This window comes from Leptonychotes weddellii, chromosome 1, assembly GCF_054177405.1.
Source record: "Leptonychotes weddellii isolate Sample4059 chromosome 1, ASM5417740v2, whole genome shotgun sequence".
In the NCBI taxonomy this organism is placed as follows: Eukaryota; Metazoa; Chordata; class Mammalia; order Carnivora; family Phocidae; genus Leptonychotes; species Leptonychotes weddellii.
In genome coordinates this window covers 48,981,502-48,999,614 of record NC_138369.1, presented here as the reverse complement: position 1 = coordinate 48,999,614, position 18,113 = coordinate 48,981,502, and the positions used below count along the sequence as shown (strand labels likewise).

At 40.5% G+C, this 18,113-nt stretch overlaps 2 protein-coding genes across 9 annotated transcripts in view; both read left to right on the top strand.

Annotated features, from left to right (window-relative positions):
- CNBP (CCHC-type zinc finger nucleic acid binding protein) overlaps positions 1–17,605 on the top strand; it is a 68,843-nt gene extending 51,238 nt beyond the window's left edge. The window contains exons 1-5 of one of the 6 annotated variants that reach the window (XM_006742394.3): positions 5,702–5,870; positions 14,867–14,983; positions 15,103–15,195; positions 15,382–15,580; positions 16,516–17,605. In XM_006742394.3, coding sequence (XP_006742457.1) covers positions 14,881–14,983; positions 15,103–15,195; positions 15,382–15,580; positions 16,516–16,633 — 513 coding nt within the window. In that variant the 5' untranslated portion in view covers positions 5,702–5,870; positions 14,867–14,880 and the 3' untranslated portion in view covers positions 16,634–17,605. Of the gene's footprint in view, positions 1–5,701; positions 5,871–14,866; positions 15,005–15,102; positions 15,196–15,378; positions 15,581–16,515 lie in introns of those variants that run through there. The other 5 variants (XM_031038047.2, XM_006742393.3, XM_031038046.2 and 2 more) reach the window with 5 other exon arrangements.
- Positions 1–18,113, top strand: part of RAB43 (RAB43, member RAS oncogene family) — a 353,030-nt gene that overhangs the window by 190,506 nt on the left and 144,411 nt on the right. The gene's annotated exons all lie outside the window — the stretch shown is intronic.

Genomic DNA, 18,113 nt, shown 5'->3' with positions numbered 1-18,113 from the left:
AGAACTACGTGGCATTTGCTCTCAAGCAGGCAGAAATTTTGATATGCTCTGCCTAGTGTTCAACATGACACCATTAAAGCATATTGTTGGCATTTAACAGATGCAAAGGAGGTGCTACAAAGTGTGGGGGTTGCAGTAGTCTCCCTAAACTCTTGGTGGGTAGCCCTGAGTGACATTTCCTGAATGAAATCACTCTGTCTCTTCATCAATGATCCAAATCCAATTTTCAGGAATTCTTTATCCATTTCTAAACTTTACATCACACTGAGAAACAATGATCACCAAAATGTCAACCCATACAATTTTATATAACTTACAAAGGATTGTTATCCCGAACATATAAAGAATGCTTTCATATCCGGAAGAAAAAGGCAAACAACAAAATACACAAAGTGAGCAAAATCAGCCCTTCTCAAAAGAGGAAACCTGAAGAGCCTACAAATATATGAAAAGATGATCAACCTCACTGGTAATGTGGGAAATGTTAACTGAAAAATGAAATGCCAAATGAAAGTGTGTTTACACAGACCTGCACACACATGTTCATAGCAACTTTATTTGTAATAGCCCCAAATTAGAAACAGTAGTCCTTCCATGGATGTTGGTTAAACTGTGGTTTATCCATACCGTGGAATGCTACTCAGTAATAAAGGAAAAAACTGTTTGATGCACACAACAACTCCCATGAATCTCCAGGCCGTTATGCTCAATGAAACAAAAGCCAATCCCAAAAGGTTACATACTGCACAATTCCATTTATATAACTTTAAAAAAATTTATGTATAACATTTTTGGGGTGCCTGGGTGGCTCAGTCAGTTAAAGCAGCCAACTCCTGATTTCAGCTCAGGTCATGACCTCAGAGTCCTGGGATTGAGCCTTGTTGGGCTCCACGCTCAGCAGGGAGCCTGCTTCTCTCTCTTCCTCTCCCTGTGGGCCCCCTCCCCCCCCCGCTCGCACTCTCTCTCTCTCAAATAAATAAATCTTTAAAAATTTTATATATAGTACTAAATGGAGCACTGGGTGTTATACTCAAACAATGAATCATGGGACACTATATCAAAAACTAATGATGTAATGAATGGTGATTAACATAACATAATAAAATTAAAAAAAATTATTAATCCAAAAAATTTTTGTATATAATATTTTTTAAAGTTTACTTATTTATTTTTTTAATAATCTCTACACCCAACCTGGGACTCAAGAATCACATGCTCCTCCAACTGACCCAGCCAGGCGCTCCTATATATAACATTTTTGACAGGACATTTTGGAAATGAAGAACAGGAATTAGGGTGGAGGGGAAGAGTGGGAAGAAGTAGGTGTTGGTATAAAGGGGCAACAGGAGTGAATCTTCTGATGTTGAAGGTATTCTGTATCTTGAGTACGTAGGTGATTACACAGACCTACATATTAGATTCAATTGTATAAAACTGTACACACACACACACACACAGAGTACAAGTAAAATGGGGAAATTTGAACAAAACCAGTGGACTGTATCGATTTCACTATCCTGGTTGTAACATTATACTATATATATATATTTTTTTAAAGATTTTATTTATTTATTTGACAGAGAGAGAGCACAAGTAGATTAGGCTAAATACTCCTTTAGATGTTAGATTCTAATTCACCCATTTATATAGTACTTATTTTTCAATCGAATCTTGAAGAGTCAATTACACTATTTTTGTAGATTTGAGAGCCAGATGATCATATTTTTAATGCTCTCTCAAAAAACAATTTAAGACATTTTGTAATTTGCCATTCACTACCTATTTTAAAGTTTAAATAATGAAGATGATCCATATGAAGTTACTTTTTTAAATGAATGCATTTGCTTTTCTTTTAAGAACAAAAATGGGTGGTTTTACTTTGAACCTTTAAAAACTATTTGCAAATGATGTTCTTCTCTTACCAGTTATTTTGCAGAAGTAGAGGTAGTTTCAATTTGAGGTCATAGAGGAGAAAGCCAACTGATGGAATGCTCACGAAATCATTAGTCAGTGTTTCATATTTTCCTTATCATCTGTTAGTATTCCCTATACTGTTACTTTAAGGAGTCAATAGGAAATTGTAGGATTAGGTTTCAATAACTACTGGGAGGCCGGAAGCATTGTGTTTAAGCACTTAGGCTGCTTCTGTTTGAAGCCTGCCCTGTCATTTATTCACTCTCTGACCTTTGGCAGAATACTTGAATTCTCTGGAATTTTATTTCCTCATGGGGATAATAAAAGTACATATCTCATAGAGGTTTTGTGTAACCTTATAAAGAGGCTATAAACAATGACTGGCATATAATAAGCACTCCATAATAATAACAAAAATAATAGATAACACTTTAATAGTAATTATGCCAGGCCTTGTTAAAGAACTTTACATATACTATTAGCTATTATTAGTATAACTGATTCCTATTTCAGGATTTAGTTTAGTAAACTATGTTTTAGCTTCACAAGCAGACAGGAGAGATGAAAACGATTTATGCTCCTTAAACTTATTTGCATATTTTCCAAGTCAAGTCACAGAGACTCTTTCCTGTAGGCAGAGAAAACAAGACATGGAAGGGTTTAGAAAGATATATACGATATCATCTCCATTGGACAGCAGAATTTAAGGCATGTACTATGCAGTTGGGCATTTTAGTGGAAATTAAGAGTTGGCAGGTATTGCTGCTCAACTGGTACTCATTTTAAGGAATCCTGAATCATGCTGAATCATAGCATTTTAGCTGATCCTCCCTCAGGACATTTAATATTTTTTTTTTTTTTTAAGATTTGTTTATTTGAGAGAGCAAGAGAGAGTGAACACATGCAGGTAGAGGCAGACCCCCTACTGAGCAGGGACCCTGATTCAGGGCTCGATCCCAGGACCCTGGGATCATGACCTGAGCAGAAGGCAGTAACTTAACCAACTGAGTCACCCAGGCACCCCCACTTAATACTTTCTTATGGCCCATTTCATGTTGCAAGATCTTTAGGGGCAAGGTCTACATCTGAACTAGTCACTTTCATAACAGTCAACATTGCTGAGCAAAAAAGTGTGGGTAAGACTGAACACTGGAAGGGAGGAGGGGGAGAAAACACATTTATAGGGGAGGGACTCTTTCTTCATATACGATTGGCAGTTTATCTTTTGAGTGGGCTGGCTTTTTCCTTTCTTATTTTCAAACATCTCTAGTGAAATAGGTGTACACCAAGGGCATATCCAGACAACACAAACGAGTGTAGTTAAATTCTATCATAAACCTCTGGAGACAGAATGCCTCATGATCAGTCTGGCTCTGTTAATAATAATAGTCATAACAGAAAGCTGGGTGCCAGGTAGAGAAGAGCCATTACCTATTACTACTCCTAGAGCCAAGCAGCAAAAACCACATTATGTTTCCATTCCTTCCACTTAAGTCTTTTGAAACCTACATAACATTATGTCCACTACCTGTTTCACACCCACCCTCTTTTTATTTATTTATTTTTTTAAACCCACCCTCTTTTTAAACAATTTTTTAACATTAGGAACATTCTGTCCCTGGGTCTATAATAGATATCAAACATTGTGGTTGGAATGATAAACAAAAATCAAGTAAAAAATAGGAATTGATGGTTACTATGACAATTTCACTAGTCTTCCTGGCATGGCTTGGATGCACCCAAGGTGGACTTCCTCCATTTAGCCTCGTGCATTATACTGTCTCACTGTTGGGGCTTAGGAAATCACTACTTAAGTGTTTGCAGTTGCCACACTACTACTTAGCTGGAGATATAAAGATTAATCAGTTAGGAAGGGGAAATCTATAAAGCTGTGTAAGCTTCTTGGTAATAAAACTATATAAGCACAAAACAGTTTTGTTATTGGTAACTCTGGTGTTATATAACTCAACACAGAAACTGCTAGGCAATTCAATCTTATTGGAAGTGGGACCCTTTCATGCTGAATTTTAAAATATTTTTACTTTAATTTTCTTGGTTAAAAAACAAAACTTTAAAAAATCATTGGCCCTTGAGATAGTTCATTCACTCTTTGATAATTGATAATTGCTACCCTTCATTGAGCACTATGTTGAGCACAACCTGCTAAATGCACTACAATGATTAAGTAAGAGCTAGTGATTTGAATGCAGGTTTAATGCCTGATTCTCAACACCTGTGCTCTTAACCACTGTGTGTTCCCATGAACATGATTTTAGAAGTCATACAGCCTGGGGACTGGGAGGATTCAATGAGATGAGACCAAGGACAAAGGACACCTAAAATCTTCACAGCTACCCACCTAATGAATGCTACAAATAAGGACTGTTTATCACAGTTTTAACATCTTAATAGATCTGTACAATTAATTTCAAGTAAGATGATCATTAAAGGAATGAAAAGTAAATTTCTGGGATATACCAGCCAACAACTTGGGCTGCATACTAACCTTGAGGAGCATATTAAGCTTAGTAGGAGACTATAGTAATTTCAGGGCTTTTAGAGCTCAAGAGACTGAGGGGTGCTTCTATTTTTTCCCGTTTCTAACAAAAGCGGTTTCAAGATGGTACACACAATTCTTTTTTTTTTTAAGATCCAGGCGCCCCGGTACACACAATTCTTAAAAATTTTAGTTCAGGGGGCGCCTGGGTGGCTCAGTCGTTGGGCGTCTGCCTTCGGCTCGGGTCATGATCCCAGGGTCCTGGGATCGAGACCCGCGTCGGGCTCCCGGCTCAGCGGGAGGCCTGCTTCTCCCTCTCCCTCTGCCCCTGCTTGTGTTCCCTCTCTCAATCTCTCTCTCTCTGTCAAATAAATAAAAATTAAAAAAAAATTTTTTTAGTTCATATTCAATAATTGTTTTCATCCTGAAATAGTATCTATGCTACATATCCATCCATATCTTTGGAGAAGATACCAAATCTCACCTAAAGGCCATTCCTGAACATGATAGCCCAGGCCAGATGGCTCTCCTGGCATGCCGTGTTACTCCCTTAAGTCGCAGTGAATGTGACTCATCAATGTGCTAAACGGTCACAAGGTGTGTTGTGAGGCAGAGAAGTCTCAGGGCCATTCCTTCGCCATCTTCACACCCTCCGCAGGGCAGGTCCCTTTTCCCTTATCGGGTACATTTTGTGAGGGGGAGTGATAGGGGGTTGTTGGTGGTGGTTTATCTGTTAAGAGGTTTAAGCACCAGGGAGTTCCAGGCTCTGCCTTCGCTCACAAAAAAACCAAAACAAAACTTAGGGCCTCCGACCCACAGCCACAGCAACTTCTGTCACTTGGCAGCCGCGACTTTTCCCTAAACTGAGATGTGTGTTTTAGGAAACGTGTCCTAGCTCGGAAAGTCAGTTCGAACCAGAGGTCTCGGAGCAGACGCTTTTTTCTGAGCCCCAAAAGTGACAGGAATTTTCCCTGATCCCACGCTAATCACAGCCACTTCACTGAGACCCGCCCTCTGGCATCCCTCGTCGCCGGCTGCCGCGAGATATCCCCAAGGGCGGGACACCCAAATTTCCCCCGGGTGGGGAGGGGCCTGGAATAAGCGGAAAGGGCCGGAGAAGAATTGGGGCCTGGGGTTCCGGGCGGGAAAGGCCGCGCGCGGGGCACGCTGGGAAAGGCCGCGGCGCGCGGAGGTAGAGGCCCGCCCCGCCCCGCGCCGCGCTCAAGCTGGGCGGCCTTCTTCGGGGGCGGCTCTGATTGGACGGCGGAGCTCCGCGTGCTGATTGGCCGCGTGGGCGAGGCGGAGGAGAGCCGTGCGCAGCGGCGTGTGTGGGGCCGTGTGCAGACCCGCGTGTGGCGCAGGCAAGGACCCTGAAAATAAACAGCCGCTATCTTGTGAGCCGCCTTTCCCGGGTCTGCGTCTGAGTCTCCGCCGCTGCGGGCCCGCTCAGACGCCGAAGGTGAGGTCCTAGAGCGGGGCCTGGGGTTGGGGGGAAGCCGCGGTGCGGGCCCTGGCCGAGGCGGACGGAGGGGTTGGGAGCGGTGAGGCGGCGATGGCGGCCGCACTCTGGCCTGCGCTGCTGCTGCGTCAGGCGGGAAACTCGGCTGCCACCGTCGCCTCAAGTCCAGGTTTCCGGCCTGCCGCGGTCAGGCGACCCTGCCGCCCTTCTTTCCGTCTTGGGAAGCCGGGTCGCCGCGCCTCGGGGCCTTTTCCACAGCCAAGGCCGCACCCCAGGCCGTAGCCTTACAGCAAAGGAGGCCCGAGCCCTTGGGACTGAGGCCCTGAGACTTCGAGGGTCGCGGAATGCGAGACGGAGGGTCCATTTGGCGGGAACTCATTGGAAGGAGGCTGTGGTGGGGAAAGGACCCTAGTGCGGTTGGGGGGGATGGGTTTGGGTATTTATGCAGGCCATGTGCTGGGGTAGTGGGCCTGGCGGGCCATGTGCCAAGGGTTCTGATGGGTTTAGAAAAGGGCCACTGAAGACGCGCTTGGGTTTAGAGTGGTGGGATACTCCGCCAGAAGGCCTGAGAATCCCGAAATTCGTACTCTTACATACTTGATAGCTTCCCGATTCTTGAATTTTTATCGTGGTTCAAATGCTAAGTTACTTCTCTCAACGTTGCAGTACGAAAAGAGGCAGATAGGTCTCGCTTTCCGTGAATCAACGAAATCCAGTCATTTCATGGATTAATTAAATACAATTTAATTTTAAAATGAGACGTGAAAGTTAATGAGCCAGCCCCCTTGTAGATATTCCAAATGTGAAAACCTATTTTAGGACGACGTAGTTGCCCACATTTGGGTTTGGGTGTTGATTTTATTATGGGTAAGGCGTATGCTTGTTGCCACATGTTAACCACATGGCCTCAGCCACAGGGCACTTCCAAAGGAAGTGACTACATCTGGTCTTGGAGGTCTTAGAAAAAGAAAATACTGCTCAGTAGTCATTTGTGACTTGGGATAGTGTGTTTCAGTCATTATCCAGAAAGACCCACAGAGAGGGTAAGAAGCAGAGTCTGGATTAATTTACATCCTCATCATACCCCAAGTTAAACAAGTTTTTTTTTTTTTTTTTAAGGTTTTCTTCTTTTCCTATTGTTTGACACAATTTTTGAGAGAAACATAACCAGTTAATTTCTGCATGGACAAGTTACCTTAAATTAAAATAGCAACTTTGTTACTCTTGCTCAAGCACTATAAATTGCATATACGGTTTTGAGGGGTTTTAAAAGATGTAGGAGATGAAATTCCTACCTCTTAGGCTTTTTTTCCCCCCCCTTCTGCGAAGCATCATTTTCAAATGCTTAAAAATTACTCTGATCATGGTTTAATCAAACCTCTACAAATGCCACGTACATAGGTACATGCTGTGTTTAGCTTGTTCAGCCTGATTCTCGTCTACAAGAGCTCTCTACTGGAATATAAAAAGAATATTAGATTCCCAAGGGCTGAAATAAGGACTTAAAATTTTTTCCAAATCGCAGCTCTTGGCAACAGTTTTTTTTTTTTTTTTTAACCTAACAGTATATGTTTGTGTACTTAACCGCATATGTCACATTAGAAAACTTGGGTAAGTCTTAGCAACCTAAAGGTCCACATTTTCATACTGATGAGAGATGATGTGTTTGAAACAAATGTGGAGTCTCTGTAAAATATTTTGAGCCAAATCAATGGAAGACCAAAGGGCATTAATTACACTAGCATTTGAACTGGAACAGGCAGAGTGATCTCTTCTTTAAGGTATTATAAATGGGTTTTGTAGGTGGTTTTATGACTTTTTGGATTATTTTTGCCTTTTATAAAAAAATCTAGTAACATTTGCATACATGGGAAGTTACCAAATTGGTGCTTAAAAGCAATAGAACCACAATTTGACTAATTGGAATGGTCTGTTGGCTAAGCACTTGACCACAAGAGAGATTTTGCCTTTTTTTTTTCTTGCAGGAGTGAGTTTTAAAAAATTCTTGGCTTCTTTCCTCTTCCTAGCCCTTTTGACAGTAAGTGGAGAGCCAGAAGACTGATGCCAAGGCATCCTGGCCTGCTATGTGGAGAATGCTCTTTCCCTACTGTCTCACGTAATAGAACTCTGATTCTGGCAGTGTCAGTTGCTGCTGCAGTAAGGCTATGCTATTTACAACCATTTTCATGTTGTAAAAAACTGCTGGAATAATAAAGTGAGAGCTTGTGGCCACCAAAATGCAAGTTGTAAGTAGATAGAATGTATTAATCAGTAGTATGAGAGTGTAGTATAGTGATCACCTGGAGTGGCTCCATAATTACGAATGAGGCTGTTAACTAGTGAAATCAGTTGCCAGTCTTTGAATCTGTGGTGACACTCTAAGTTCTACCACAGAGAAGGTTAAGAAAATCTGTCTTGGCTTGAAATTCAGGAAAGCTGTGTGATGGTATAACTGTGAATAAATTTATATATGGCTGTGGATTTTTAAAAGGTTGATCAGTTCTAGTTTCTGTTTATCTAAAGACAAATACTTTTGTCATTACAAAGTAACTTGTTTTATGTGGTCTCAGATCTTCAGTCTCCTCAGTAAAACGGGAACAAGAATACATAACTTGCAGGGTTGTAAGGATTACAGGTAACATGTTTATTAACCTTTGAGTCATAGTAGATATTTAGTTATTAAAACCTTAAAACCCTTTGGGGGTGATCAGGGCAGGAACCAGGATAAGAACCCAGAATCGCTCCCAGTATTACACTCTGGTCTCCTTTATTCTGGTCAGAATGCAGGTAATGTACAGTGTAACTTGCTTCCTTCCCTGCTGTCTGTAGTTTATTTATTTAACAATAGTGTGAAGTGTTTCAGTACCATGTTGGAACACTAAACTGATTTAAGAGTATAATGATGGGGGGGGGGGCGTGCCTGGGTGGCTCAGTCGTTAAGCGTCTGCCTTCAGCTCAGGTCATGATTCCAGAGTCCTGGGATTGAGCCCCGCATCCGGCTCCCTGCTCGGCAGGAAGCCTGCTTCTCCCACTCCCCCTGCTTGTGTTTCTCTCTCGTTGTGTCTCTCTTTGTCAAATAAATAAAATCTTTTTAAAAAAAAGTATGATGGGGGCGCCTGGGTGGTTCAGTCATTAAGCGTCTGCCTTTGGCTCAGGTCATGATCCCAGGGTTCTGGGATCGAGCCCCACGTCGGGCTCTCTGCTCGGCTAGAAGCCTGCTTCTCCCTCTCCCACTCCCCCTGCTTGTGTTCCCTCTCTCTCTGTCTGTCTCTGTGAAATAAATAAAATCTTTAAAAATATATATATAATGATGAGTGAGTACATTCATGGGGGGGCCAAAGCGCCCCTGTGGTCTGGATATAGTTAGGTCAGCAATATGGTAACCCTAAACTTGAGGGAAATAACTAGAGATACAGTAAATGTGATACACACACACAGAGCTATGTTAGGAAAACCATATAAAACAATAAAGATAGCCAGATCCACATCATACTTTGTTGCCCCCCCCCCCAACTTGCCTGTCACTACTTACTTTAAATAGATTTATAGCCGGAGTTAGGGTCTTATTCATTGGAACTCACATTGTTAGTCTTGATGGTGTCCTGTTAAGATTTTAGTAGTTCACTGGCCTTGTTCTTAGTATCAAAAATGTGGAACAGTTACATTGATGAAGACAGGTTAGTATAACCAATAATGTTTTGGTTTCAATTCCAGAATTTAAGCCTAGATGAGTATAAAATAGTTGGACCTCTTAATTATAAATGGCCTCTCAGTGAATTTTCAGTCTTTTCAAGCGATATCTTGACTGCCTTACTGCTGCCTGGCATGCCCTGTGCTCCTACATTTCTTTAAGTGTGGTTTGTGTCGAAATTTGATAACACAAAAATTGAAATGGAAACATAACTGATTTCGGTTGTTGGAAATGTGAAGTTGTTTGGCATTTACCCATTTTTCTTACCTCTTCATTCCATTCAGGAAGTAGACTTTGAGACGGGAAACTTGAGTAAGCAGAATTTGCTCTATTCTAAGCCTGCTCTGTAGGCATTGCACAGGGTTCTAATCCACCTGTAAGCAGTCTAACTTAATTGAGGGGAGAATAGAAAGACTAAGCAGAGGATATAAACCAAAGTTTTTTGAGTTGAGCACCTGTTAAGGGCAAGACACCTGGTAACATTTCTCATCACAGATGAGTTTTATCTTTTCTTGATAAGGACAGATCTCAAGTGTCTGAGGTAACACAGCAGGTGGTTAAGTGGTTAACCCAGGCTTACCTGTTAGAGTCCCCAAATCTTTATTGTGTGACGATATCAGTGTAGATACAAGCAATGACTTTTAGCAACAAAAGGAAGAAAATATATGCTCTCCTGCCTGGCAACAGTGAAAATACAGCATTTTGTCTTTTATCTTCAGTAGATAATGTTTTGTAGCATTCCATAAAATATTAGAGGTCTAGTTGATTGTGAATTCTAAGAGTAATAGGATTTTATTAGATAATCTGAAATTATCATTCTTAAATTTAGAGTGATAGTACATCCTTAATGAGTACATAATTTAGAAATACATTGTTACTTTTTTTTTTTTTTTTTAAGATTTTATGACAGCACACAAACTGGGGCAGGAAGAGCAGAGGGAGAGGGAGAAGCAGACTACCCACTGAGCAGGGAGCCCAACTCATGGTTCAATCCCAGGACCCTGGGATCATGACCTGAGCTGAAGGCAGATGCCCAATCTACTGAGCCACCCAGGCGCCCCTACATTGTTACTTTAAATTAATGGTGCAGTAACTCTTGTGATAGCAAGCATTTAGGTGTTAGTACTTTGTTAGATTGGGTTGGGTCAGTACAAGAAACACAGTTTGTTTCATTCAGCAAATGATTATAATTGTCCCTTAACCCCAAGCAGTTAAAATACTGAGTATAACTGCTACTAAAAGGATAATTACATGGGGGGGGGGGTGTTGTGATGATTGAAAGGTGAATTACTTGGGCTATGTCCTCAAGGAATATGATAAAAGTCAGTATGGTAGTGTTATGAGACAGATACTAATAAAGTACTGTGGGTTTTATTAGGAAGGAGTGTTCCAGGCTGGAGATATGGTCAGATTCTTTTATAAGAGTTGGCATTTGAGTTGGCGGGTGAAGGGGGGCGGAGGCAGGATGGTGCAGTAAAATTTCAGCCAGGAGGTCATAGGCAGTGAGAACCACAGAACCATAAATCTCAGCTATCTTACCTTACTGCCTCTCCTTTTCATAGGGAATAGCATATAATTCTCTAAAGACCTTATAACTAAATACATTTGCATATAAGATGAATATTAGGATGGGGACCTGCTTCTAGGATAAGTGGCAGGTCTCTAAAACATAGTGGGAATCGGTTGGTTTAATGTTACGAGACAAATCTACCACAGGGGCTCTGAAAATGTAGAACAGTTTAATTGACTGATTGTCTAGGCCAAAGGGCAGGAGAAGGCAGATTGCATACACATTACCTAAGCCCACTGGGAAGATCTTTAAAAAGCATGTGGCCTACTGATGATGGGTCTTTGGGATGTAAATGAAATGTTTCTTTTCCCTTTAAGATTTAGTATTTTTTTTTAACATTAATTTACTCGGTAAATAAAATTATGTGACACTGAAATTTGTCGATGGCAAAGCAGATATCTACAACTAGTTACCATGTATAAAGTTGCATATTTGTTTTGTAGAATTAATTACTGTCTAAATGGAGAAATACTGCTTTCCCTAAATTTGTGGTTCATATAGAAATGATCACATTTTGGGGCGCCTGGGTGGCTCAGTTGGTTGGGCGACTGCCTTCGGCTCAGGTCATGATCCTGGAGTCCTGGGATCGAGTCCCGCATCGGGCTCCCGGCTCCGCGGAGAGCCTGCTTCTCCCTCTGACCCTATTCCCTCTCATGCTGTTTCTCTCTCTCTCTCTCTCAAATAAATAAATAAATAAAATCTTTAAAAAAAAAAAAGAAAAGAAATGATCACATTTTAACCAAATTTCAGTTAGGAATTAGGGTGAGAAGAAGTAGAGTGTAGTGTTTAATCCATTAATGTTATTTTAACTAATTGTCATCTTTCCAGAAGTACTTTTCCTATCATTTCTTTTTCTTTTCATTTTGGATCTGGGTCCCAGGAATAGAGATAAGACAAAACGAAGAAAACAGTTAATGAAAATGTACACATAGATTAATCAGTACTTGAGTAGTTTTTTAAACTCCTATTTCTATGGTGAAAGTAAACCTAAAATTTTACCTGCTGACTTTATTCCACTGATAAACATGATGATTCATTATAACACATTCCCTTTGAAATTTATTATGAAGTAAACCATGTTCTTTTAAAGCATCAGTCTAAAGGGGTGATTGTCTGAAACTAGCTTTAGAAATGCATATTGAATATATAGGATTGTGATGTTTTCTAAAAGATGTTACCTTGTTTTACTTACAGATATATATAACTTTTATATGCTTTTTTTTTAAGATTTTTATTTCTTTATTTGACAGAGAGCGAGAGCAGGAACACAAGCAGGGGGAGTGGGAGAGGGAGAAGCAGGCTTCCTGTCGAGCAGGGAGCCCGATATGGGGCTCGATCCCAGGACCCTGGGATCAATGACCCGAGCCGAAGACAGACGCTTAACGACTGAGCCACCCAGGCGCCCAATATATATAAGTTTTATAAAAGATTTTGAGAGCGTGGGCACGAGCAGGGGAGAGGAGCAGAGGGGTAGAGAGAGAACATCCAGTAGATTCCCTGCTGAACGTGAAACCAGACACAGGGCTCGCCCTCATAACCCTGAGATCATGACCTGAGCCAAAATCAAGAGTCAGACAATCAACCGATTGAGCCATCCAGGAGCAGCCCCTCTTGTTTAAATATTAAATGATAAACTACTCAGGACTTGTCAAATTGCCCGTATTACCTTGTAAAGGAAGTGATCATTTCAGTGCAAAGAACTCATTGACAGCAATAGGTAAATGTGCATAAATTGGTCTGGCTATAAACTGGAGAAGATGCAAAATGAAAATGAGGTTAGAGGGGAGGACAAGGTACCATAAGCAGCCCTCTTCTGTGATCTTTTTATTTTTTATCCTAACTTCTCTGGTGGAAACCAGTACTTTACGTGACTTAAAAAGGCTAATACCAGTAAAAGAAAGCAAATGTAATTAATATTTTGCAAAAATACATTTTTAATCTTTACTGGCTGTTTTCTTCTGACTAGAAATGTGCATTATGCATCTGAAACCACTAACTTTTTTTTTTTAAAGATTTATTTATTGGGGCGCCTGGGTGGCTCAGTTGGTTGGGCGACTGCCTTCGGCTCAGGTCATGATCCTAGAGTCCCTGGATCGAGTCCCACGTCAGGCTCCCTGCTCGGCGGGGAGTCTGCTTCTCCCTCTGGCCCTCCCCCCTCTCATGTGCTCTCTCTCATTCTCTCTCTCTCAAATAAATGAATAAAATCTATTAAAAAAAAAGATTTATTTATTTTTGGGGCGCCTGGGTGGCTCAGTCGTTAAGTGTCTGCCTTCGGCTCAGGTCATGATTCCAGGTCCTGGGATCGAGCCCTGCATCGGGCTCCCTGCTCGGCGGGAAGCCTGCTTCTCCCTCTCCCACTCCCCCTGCTTGTATTCCCTCTCTCGCTGTGTCTCTCTCTGTCAAATAAATAAAATCTTTAAAAAAAAAAGATCCCTTTGAAAACTTACAGTGCATCTGATAGCAGAGACTTGGGAGAAGTATTGAGTTCTTTTGAATATTTGACAATGGAAACTTTTGAAACTGAACTTTAGCTTAATTTTTAGTTACTGGATTCTCTATGACTTAGCAATGAACCAGTTACTGAAAGGATGGCGGGGAGGGGGGGACTTTGCCATTTCACTGTCACTTGAGTTTTGGTGCTGTGGTTGGTTTAGATGATTCCACTTAACTAGTCAGTCTTAGTTGAAACAATGTTTTGCTAGATCGTGGTGCTTGTGGCTTTGAGAGGGTAGTTAAAAAATTTGGTGTACCATGGCTTGACACTGGAAATAAGGGTAAAAATATTCAGATGTGGAAGTGTGGAAATGTAAAAGTTACTACATTGTTCCGAGATGGTTTGTTTTTTAAAAACCACTTTCTTAGGAGTTTCTCCTGCAACATTACATTCTATTCCAGGAATAGTCCCTGTTTATTTTTAGATTGTTACATAAGTATAAAATTCATTTGCTTTAGTGAGAGTTTTGCCCCCTCCCCTTTATAAATAATACCCAAAAAGGAATCTGTTGTGAAATTCCAAGTACCCTTGTTTTAAATGTAAAACTACAGGAAAACTTAGAAGAGAATAAAAGAGAGAAAAAATGGTCCCGGTGCTTTAGATGCTTTTTGGTATATCCTTTTGTTGTTTTTCTAATATTTTTAGCATACTGTATCCTCTAGAGAAAATTTATATACTGCATTTCTTCTAACATGTTTGCTCTAAAGAGTCCGCAGACAAGTGCTGCAGTAGAACTAGGCACTGTTAGATGCTAAAGTTACAGAGAGAAATAGTTTTTCTTTAACTACCCCTTACTCTCAAAGTACATACCACAGCTCTGTTGTTTTGAACTATTCCAATTTTATGACCATTAAATAACTTCCATTTGCCCAAAATAAAGTTTACTGGCTTGTAACCATGAAAATGTGTCCATTAAATTAGACCTTGAATGAGGTGTTACATTTCTAATAATGGATGTGCATTGATACCCTCTAAATTCCATCACCCTTTAATAACTGAATTAACATTTGTATTAATCCATATATTCATAATCATAATGGTTTTAACAATCAGAAATTATATCAAAATACGTGTGTTACAGTTTTTCACTTTTAATATATTTCTTAATAGGTATTTAATGCCTAAGCAGTATATATGCTGGCTTCTTCCCCCAGAATAATTATCCAAAAACACACTCAAAGGACAATATAAGCTAAAAGTAATTTCAAGTAGTTTAACAATGTCATTTTAATATTTCGAAGATCTGACTGCAGCCATGAGCAGCAATGAGTGTTTCAAGTGTGGACGATCTGGCCATTGGGCCCGGGAATGCCCTACTGGTGGAGGCCGTGGTCGTGGAATGAGAAGCCGTGGCAGAGGTGGTTTTACCTCGGATAGAGGTATTTTTGTCGAATAAAAAAATTTGAAGCACTTCAGTATTTATTAGTATCAAGACTGGTCTAATTAGCCAAATTCTTTTTGTTTTTACCCAAAATAGGTTTCCAGTTTGTTTCCTCATCTCTTCCAGACATCTGTTATCGCTGTGGTGAGTCTGGTCATCTTGCCAAGGATTGTGATCTTCAAGAGGATGGTAAGTATTTAACACTTCCTTTTAATACCCTTCTAGAATTTGGAGAGGTGAGCATGTACTACTGCTGCACATAGCATTAGAAAAGACATTTTTACCTTTGAGGTTTTGTATTGTATGGCTTAAAACATAATAGTGTTTTGTAAAGGTTTTATAGTCTTGGTCTGCTTCTTTTCCTTATTGTTGAAGCCTGCTATAACTGCGGTAGAGGTGGCCACATTGCCAAGGACTGCAAGGAGCCCAAGAGAGAGCGAGAGCAATGCTGCTACAACTGTGGCAAACCAGGCCATCTGGCTCGTGACTGTGACCATGCGGATGAGCAGAAGTGCTATTCTTGTGGAGAATTTGGACACATTCAAAAAGACTGCACCAAAGTGAAGTGCTATAGGTAAGTTGTTATGGTGTTGCTGGAGGAAGGCTTATGGCAGAGATTATTTTAGAGGTGAGTTAGGTATAAATGGAAGGGCAAGGGCCTTGTGGACCAGCACATTAGTGAAGGTTGGCTGTGACCAGTTGATACTGATTTTCAGCATATGTAACCAGCGGCCTGTCTATATTAGTCACTATTCTGCCATCATGGCTTGTAGCTATGGCAGTTGGACAACTTACACAACTTGGAATTTTTCTGTAATTTGGAGTTTTCAGAGGCATTGTAGAAAACGATAATTCCAATACACAAATCTTCTGTCCTGCAACCGGAAATCTTTGTCTGTGGATGAGACATACAATAAAATGTACATATTTAAGGTACAAAACTTTAAAGTTTTGGTAAGTACATACCAGTGAAATCTTAGGGATTAATTTGTATAAAGATACATCTTGGGGCACCCACCCAGTGTGGGACTCAAAATCATGTCCCCACGCTGGGTGTAGAGATAAATAAATAAAACTTAAGAAAAAGGTACATCTTGGTCAATGTCCTTTTTAGCATTGGGGGTGGGGAGAGAATCCCAAGCAGTCTCCATGCCCAGCACAGAATGGGCCATGGGCTCCATCTCATTACTGTGAGATCATGACCTGGGCGGAAATATAAGAGCCACTTAACCAGTTGAGCCACCCAGGTGCCCCTGTTTTTGGTGTTTCGGAATTTTTGGTGGATCTCTTAGGGTGAAAATCTTAATTTTATGGTTTAGGCTTCATAATTGAGTACTTTGTTATCTAATTTCTCCTTCCTGCTTTTAGTTCAGGGGTTAATGAGACTCTTGAGGGAGAAAATGCATTGCTTCATTTGCCAATTGCTTTTTGTTCCAGTTACTATTGCTTCAGTACAGTTTTGCGTTTTCTGAGCACATTGTGAAAACTTTTTTTTTTTTTTTTTTTAAGGTGTGGTGAAACTGGTCACGTAGCCATCAACTGCAGCAAGACAAGTGAAGTCAATTGTTACCGCTGTGGCGAGTCAGGGCACCTTGCACGGGAATGCACGATTGAAGCCACAGCTTAATTATTTTCCTTTGTCGCCCCTCCTTTTTCTGATTGATGGTTATATTATTTTCTCTGAATCCTCTTCACTGGCCAAAGGTTGGCAGATAGAGGCTACTCCCAGGCCAGTGAGCTTTACTTGCCGTGTAAAAGGAGGAAAGGGGTGGAAAAAAATCGACTTTCTGCATTTAACTACAAAAAAAAAAAGTTTATGTTTAGTTTGGTAGAGGTGTTATGTATAATGCTTTGTTAAAGAACCCCCTTTCCGCGCCACTGGTGAATAGGGATTGAGGAATGGGAAGAGTTGAGTCAGACCAGTAAGCCCGTTCTGGGTTTCTTGGATATGTTCCCATGTAGGAGATAAAACCAATTCTGGAAGTATTTATGAGCTTCCGTAAATAACTTAAATTTTAGCATAACGATGGCCTTGGATTGTCTGACCTCAGTAGCTATTAAATAACATCAAGTAACATCTGTATCAGGCCCTACATAGAACATACAGTTGAGTGGGAGTAAACAAAATAAAAAGACAAACGTGTGTTAATGGCTGTGCGAGAAAAAAACGGGATAAAGGCCTAAACAGGAACAACTACATCACAGCGTTGATGCTGAATATACATAAGGTGATGGCAAAGGTTTAGAACACATTTTTTTCAAAGACTAAATCTAAAACCCAGAGTAAACATCTATGCTCAGAGTTAGCATAATTTGGAGTTATTCAGGAATTGCAGAGAAATGCATTTTCACAGAAATCAAGATGTTATTTTTGTATACTATATCACTTAGACAACTGTTTCATTTGCTGTAATCAGTTTTTAAAAGTCAGATGGAAAAAGCAACTGAAGTCCTAGAAAATAGAAATGTAATTTTAAACTATCCAATAAAGCTGGAGGAGGAAGGGGAGTTTGACTAAAGTTCTTTCTGTTTGTTTCAAATTTTCATTAATGTATATAGTGCAAAATGCCATATTAAAGGGGAATGTGGAGGACTAAAAGCTGACAGTTTGGACTTTTCTTTGTGTACTAACTCAGTCATGTCTTCAGTGATGAAAATTAGCTATTACAAGGAAGCATAAGCTTTAGATCCTTTGGTGTCCTGTTTTGCAGGGATATAAAAAATTCTTTTTGTAACCCATTATAATGCTGCCCTTTAGCTTTATGTTCATTCTTGATAGTTTTAATGCCATTGTTATATTTTAGCATTTAATACTTTTCCTGGGCTTCACAAGGCTCTGAAATGGCTGATTCCTTGTTTTTCTAGGATTTGTTCTAGAGTTGAGATGGACCTTAGAAATCATTTGGTTTAATGAACGAATTTACTTTAAACATGAATAGTGGAAGCTTAACTTGCTTGAAAAATGACAGCTACCTGGAGTCTAGAACCTACTCAAGTATCCGTCCCACCCTATGTCCTCTTTTTGTCCCCGTCCGTGTCCCGTTCCCCCCCCCCCCCCGCTAAACTATACTTAGTGGCTTATGCTTTCCCAGCTTAGTTTATTTTTT